At 44.1% G+C, this 6561-nt stretch overlaps 1 protein-coding gene across 1 annotated transcript; it reads right to left on the bottom strand.

The window, feature by feature from the left end:
* Nucleotide 1: 1 nt before the first annotated feature.
* Nucleotides 2-5368, bottom strand: ZFX (zinc finger protein X-linked; the record flags this gene model as incomplete). The annotated part of the gene is made up of 3 exons (XM_040055278.2): nucleotides 5345-5368; nucleotides 859-947; nucleotides 2-420 (listed from the first exon to the last, which is right to left on the bottom strand). Coding segments are annotated over exons 2-3 (480 nt in total), but the record flags the coding sequence as incomplete, so codon positions are not given.
* Between the last annotated feature and the right edge of the window lie 1193 nt (nucleotides 5369-6561).

Raw genomic sequence — 6561 nt, 5'->3', positions numbered from 1 at the left:
TATCTGCTTCTTCAATGTTATCATGAACTACATGTTCTACGTGTCCAACTTCAGGCACATGTATTGACTCAGTTGTCAGCACATGTTCTGGTATAGACATTGTCTCTGCTGTTATGTCAGAAGCTAAAACATCATCCGGGACAGTGCAATGAGCCAAAGAAACCTCTTCGGCTACGTCTGTGTCCAGCACTTGCTCAGGAATAATGACTGTTTCAGACACATCTGGCTCGTCCATGATATCTGGGCACTGAACATCCTCAATAACAACATCCTCAATGACATCCTGGATCACTACGGAGTCTGGATCATCAGGAACAAAGTTATGCACAGTTATATCTGAGTCGACTACATCTGAAACAAATACTGTTTCCTGTACTTCCACAACAATCTGATCTCCATCCATATGTGCTGCATCAGCTCCTGAAAAACACAATTAAAACAGCACTTGAATTGTAAAACTGTCTCACATGAGGTGGTTAGTAACTGAAATTACTTCTGTTTCACTTCAACTTTTACACTATGGTGCACTTTAGTAAAACAGATATAACTATTAAGATAGGTACTTAAAGCAAGTCATCAGTAGATGCGAATGTAATTAAGATGAGAACAAGACTTTCTCTCCCAGAAAAGATTTGCAATTTTCAGACTCTCCCCCAATACCCAAACAACTATTACTTGACTTAAAGAACAGTTGCTCATTCATATTGCTCTGAGTAATAAAAACAACCCAAACTCAAAAGCAACTACTCTATACAAAAGCATTGATGCAGCACAGCACTTCTAAGCAAAGGCAGAATAAACAACAGTCAATTGCATCTAATGTGAACACTCTTATCTACGTGTTATCTCCTTACAGACCTGTTGGATCAAAAAATGCATTTGGCTCATGTGGCTGCAATTCAAGCCCATCTTCATCCATGGCCTTTAACTCTCATCAGTCACAGAGTCTGTAGAAGATAAAGAAGAAAGGTTACTTCACTTTTATTAGGTGAAGAAGGGTGCCTCTATCTGTGTACCAAGAAGTTGAAATTTTGGGTGCATGGAAGTTAACACACAGCACCTCATGACTTCAAGATGCATCAGATTTCAGGCATCGTCAGGTTCCCTCAGTCTGGGATTCTAGCAATACTACTCTGGGTGACCAAACACCCACTGTCCAAACTAAAGTGTGAAGTCCAACACTCTGGGTCCATTTCTCAAAACGTCATGGCTTCACAAACACAGAAGCAGCTCATAAAGAAATGTGAAAATATAATTTCCTTATAATCTTAAAAAAAAAAAAGAGAGAGAGAGAGAGAGACAGAGAGAATTAAGACAAAGCCTAGACATATTCCTATTCAAGAAACTCAAGTCCGTACTGGATGGCGAGGACCTGTCAAATCATTAAGGCTCAATATGATAAGTAAACATAGAGAGCTCATTATCTGAAATGCACACCAGTTCTTATGTCCTCATGTTCATTCCTGGACAGACAGGAAGAGCTCACTTGTATGGCACCTGAGGAACTGAAATCATCAGTGTAAACTGCTTCCAGAGCATAACATCAAATGTTTTCAAATCTAGACCTGCAAATACTTTCAAAATTCTTGCCCTAAGACAAAGTACCTTATGTATCACAAGTCAGTTCTCAAAGATTACCAAATGCCACGTTCCACAAAAAATTTGAACAGTATGTCAACATTTCAATGCATAATGACTTAGGATTTCAATCTTCTTAATGAAAGAACCAAACAAGACCACAAAGTTGAAATACTTACAAAAATGTGAAACTGCAATCCAAATTCTTCTGCTTACATATGTGCATTACAGTTAGGACAAGGCAAAACTAGTTAGGTAAAATGCAGTCTAATATAAACTTGTACTGCTCCCTTGCACTAAGTCCAACTACTTTCCTACGTGCAGAACGAGCAAGAGGCAACAGAATGTTGCTTCATGTTTCTGCTTGTATTTGTGTAGAAGTGGAAGATGTTATTTTTCTCCCTCTAAACACTTCTCATAGTCACAGAGAGAAAGTTCCCCAATTCTGTGATACTTTCACAAAAGACAGACAAAACACCAAAATTCTAGCCCAGGTTTCCATAAAAATCATAACCTTTTCAAATTACATGAACTAACATTTAGATTCATTAGGTCTTTATCACGGAAACTGCTATACAAAAGAAAAAATTAAGTCCTTCAAAACACAAATCTAAACCCATCATCTAGAACAAGTATTTTCTAAACCTGCCCCAGTTTTTAGCTCAAATTTTCTCAACTCTTCACCTCTGGACCTCTCCCTCAGGGTGTTGTCCAGCCCTCAGCGCAGTCACTTGAGCCTTTTCTTTTATAGAAGTTGAGGGAGAAACATAGCCAGACACAGAACTGGAAGAAAAATAGTGGAACACTAATAATTTTCCATGGTTTTCTGTATTTGTGTGATGCTCAGCTGGAAGGGGTCTGTATTTTAAAGACAGCTGTGCTACCAAGTTATTGTGGTATCCAACTGGACATAAATCGCCTCCCAGTTATTCTGACTGCCAAGCACTTCCACCAGAAGTGCCTACTATTAAGAGGAATAGCTCTTCACCCAGTGCTTTTTTGTCAGAACCAAGAGCAAAGGAAAAGTGTTTCTCAGCCTCAGATGCAAGAAATAGCTTGACTGATGGCAATCAACTTCTGCCATGCCACAGAAACAAGAACAGAGTAACAAAATCCCATACAGTAATTCTAGCAAGAATTATTCATACCCAAATTGCTTTCCTTCCATCTATTCGGTATACACCCAGCGAGTCTACTAAAAACATCCTTCCTATTCATCTTGTCCTATTTTCTGGGCTGCCTTCAGTGTTTAGTTTCTTGTCTTCTCTGTTGCTTCTTTTCCAGATTTTGGTGCGCCTGCACCAATATTATGTTCATTACCTCACCAGCTCATTTCATCCCTTCAGCTTCTAACTACAGTACACTCCCATCATTCACACAAACCTCTTGTTACTCATCAATTTGTAGCAAATATTGTATCAGCAATTAGGAGGGGGGGGGGGGTTGGTAGGAGGCACGGGGGTACTAAAGGTTGGCAGAAATTAAACTGCCTCTCTCCTCAGACAACACTCTCTCTCTCTGTCCAGTTCTCTGGGAAAAGATCAGATGCCCTTTGTGTCTGTGCTTTTGAGGGCTGTATTACCATGCACATCAGCCTTCGACCTGCTGCGACCTGGCCAGCCTGAAGTGTCAGTTCACCACCAGCTACTGGAAGAACTGGCATTAGTTTTCTCTGCTTCCTGCTTTCACAGCCCACCTGACCATCACTCCACCACAAATTCCTAGTTCTTATGATTCATGCCTGTACTTTCTCTGTCCTATCCACTCCCTAAATTCCTCACTTCACTTAGTGAGGCACTCTTTCACTGTCCTCCTGTCTATCCTCTTCACCCATGAGATGCAGAGGATTCCAGATTCCATCACTACTTTCCAGCTTCCTGTCAGTGCCCACTGACACCATCTCTTCCCTGTTATTCTTGCTGTTGTCTGGATTCCAGGTAACAAATGCTAAACCCAAAATGTCCCTGTGGTGTTCAGGAGGTGCAGTTTCACAGCAATGACAGCCCCACCACATATTCCACCAGCATACTACATAACTGGCCTCCTCTGTACTGGTCCGGCCTTCTAACCTACACTGGCAAAATGTGCTCAAAACAAAGGCTCAGGGTCCAACAAACCAAAGACACTTCCTGGGCACATGGGCTTTCCAGTCTGACTCTTAAAAAGGCAACCAACATTTGCTTTGGTGCTTGTTCCAGACTAGAAAGAAACTTCAATGCTTTCACTCAGTGAATCTCTTACTAAATAATGTTTTTCATAATGTGCTTCAGCACACAGACCCAGCCAACACATCAATGCACACCAACTCTTACCCCTGTGCAGGACCAGAAAGAGTCTGAAAGTGCTCCACAAGGGAACAGGCCCCACAGCCACAGAAATTTGCCGCAAGAAGACCAAAAGAGGATGCAGGCACTTAAAACAGGAATTAACTGAACTATCTGAAATAATAAAAGTGTACAAATCAGAATCTGCAGTCCAAAACAGCATAAAGTAATTTCTCTATGGCTGAGGTAAAAAAATACAAAAAGACTCCTGAAATCACTTCAGGGTTTGAGCATTCTAATCAGGAGACAGAAAACACTGTTTCTTCCTGCTTGCTCCTCTGAGCAAAGAGTGAGCACAGGGGCACAAGACGAAGCCACACAAAGGAAGGAACACCACAGGGCTCCGTACCTGCAATGGCAGCTCCATGACACGAGAACTACCAGAGCTGCTTCTTGCACACACCACAGAGAGCATCTTCAATTCCCTGGCAAGCACCCCAAGCTCTGCGGTACCATGATGGCTAGGAAGCAATCCCAGCTGCTCGCTTTCCTGAAAGATTTCAAGAAGGATAGAAACTCTTCTCAGTCCTTCCAAAACATTCTAGCTGACACTTACCTCGGACCCAGTTCTGGCATCAAAGTCAACAGAATCAATTTTTCAGTTCCAGCTTGGGAACCTAAACTCTCAAAGAAAAGCAGGTGCCCAGCAATGTCCCTACACTTAGTCCTTCTCAACTGTGTAGCTCTTTGTTCAAGTCTCAGGAATTTTGGTAACACTCTTCTACCGATGTGACAAAAAACCTGAAAACGCTGAGGCACCCAGAATCAGGTTTTATAACCTCTGAAAACAACTAAGTATCTACACCTCTTACTTGGCTTGGGTCCATGACAGCTTCACATGGATCAAGAACTAATACAACTTCACAAAACACTTAATTCTGTCCATGCAGTTAGTTTTTACAAACTGATTTTTACCTATTTACTCAGAGACTTGGCTGGTTTCGGCTCTATGGAAGTCAAGGTAACATTTTCAAGTAGAAGGAGAGATGGAAAATTACATATTAATGGAATAAATGGTATTACTATAGTAGCAATAATCTTTCAAAATACAAATGATTGTAAGAATAATCGATAAAGAAAAGCAATGTGGACAGTGCACTAGTCCTGCCACATTACAGATCCTTGACTCAACAGACCCAGCAAGGCAATCAAGATGAAATAAAAAGAAATTGACAAGCTGTCATGTTTTAAAGGAGTAACTTTAAAAATAGAATTCCTTAAAAGAGATTTAATATTCCATAGAAAGTGTTTCTTTGCTCTTACAAAAAAGAAAAAAAAGCAAAAAAGAAAAAAGGGAAAAAAAAGGAAATAGAAAAAGGAGAAAAAAGGGAAAACTTCAGAAAAGCCATCCCTGTGAAAAAGATATATATAGCATAGTCATTTGCCTACTCCTTATTTGCAATAAGGCCATAAACCAAATACGCAGGCAGCGAAACTCTTACAAATCAAGGCATAAAGCAGCAAAATTCCCCACGTGCAAGTGCTGGCCCCAACCTACGCTGGGATGACTTAGTGTACAGCCACAACCATGTTCCCGTCGTGCCTTGCTCCATCCTATTAAAAATTGCGGCACGCCTGGCATGTCCCAATTGGGTCAGAGCCCCGAGCTAGCGAGGCTTCGCCGTTCTCCTGAGGCAGCTCTGGGCTCAGTCCACGCCACTGCTGCAGTGTCACAACTCGCCTGACGTGACCCACTTGTGGGGAATGCGAGGCACACACACACACACACACGCACACTGCCCTCAGTAGCACACAAGACGAAAAAAAAAAAAAAAAAATTACACTCCCCTAGGATTTAATTCCTGCACTGAAAATAATCCCCGCTATTACTACGTGGAAACACAAGAATAAAAACGATGTTACAAATGTAACAACGTGTGATCATTCAGCTGCTAATTTCTTGACGCATCTCCCTCAGTTTTGGCAGGAAAATCAGTGCTGCTGTTTTCATTGCAATTCCGTAAAAAAAACCCCCTCAAGTCATCCCTCTCTTTGTTGTATTTCAGTGGTTGGGTATTTGCAAAAGCTGGTTAAAGAAAAAGGTTTTCTCCAGATTTCACCGGGGTGCTGTGCACCAGAGGACAATAATGCCAAAGGAAATAAGCTAATTCTTAACGAAACCTAAATTAGGGAAATGACCGATCCCAGGCGCACCTTTGAACCGGCACCAAGGGGGCCCCAAGGGGATTAGGGGGCTGCTTACGGGGCGAGTGGGCGAAAGCGGCTGCGGGAGAGCTCCCGGCGCTGCCGAGCCCGCGCCGCCCGAATCCCCGGCGGGAGGAGAGGAAGGAGATGGCGGGGCAGGAGAGGACCCGGCCGACAGCCCCGCCGCGGCCGCGCAAGAAGCCGCCGCGGCCGGAACGCGCCTCGCTCCGCTGCGTTTCGCACTGTGGCAGCGGGAGGCGGGGAGGGTGTGGAGGCTGCGGGCGGTCCCTGCCGGAGCCCCGAGGCTCCCCCGCCCCGCCCGGCTCGGCCCGGCCCGGCCCAGCCCAGCCCGACCCGGCCCGCGCGGGGCCCCGGCTGTGCGAGCGATTAATTCAAGATGGCGCCGGCGCCCTCCACTCCCCCCCCCCCGCGCGCCGCCATTTTGTCTCCTCCTCCAGACACCTCCAAACCCCCCCCGGCCGGGCCCGCGGCCCCTCACCGGCCCCACTCGCCT

The sequence above is a fragment of the Hirundo rustica genome, chromosome 2 (assembly GCF_015227805.2).
Source record: "Hirundo rustica isolate bHirRus1 chromosome 2, bHirRus1.pri.v3, whole genome shotgun sequence".
Classification (NCBI taxonomy): Eukaryota; Metazoa; Chordata; class Aves; order Passeriformes; family Hirundinidae; genus Hirundo; species Hirundo rustica.
Note: the sequence above shows the minus strand (reverse complement) of the source record. Positions and strands in the feature narration are given on the sequence as shown.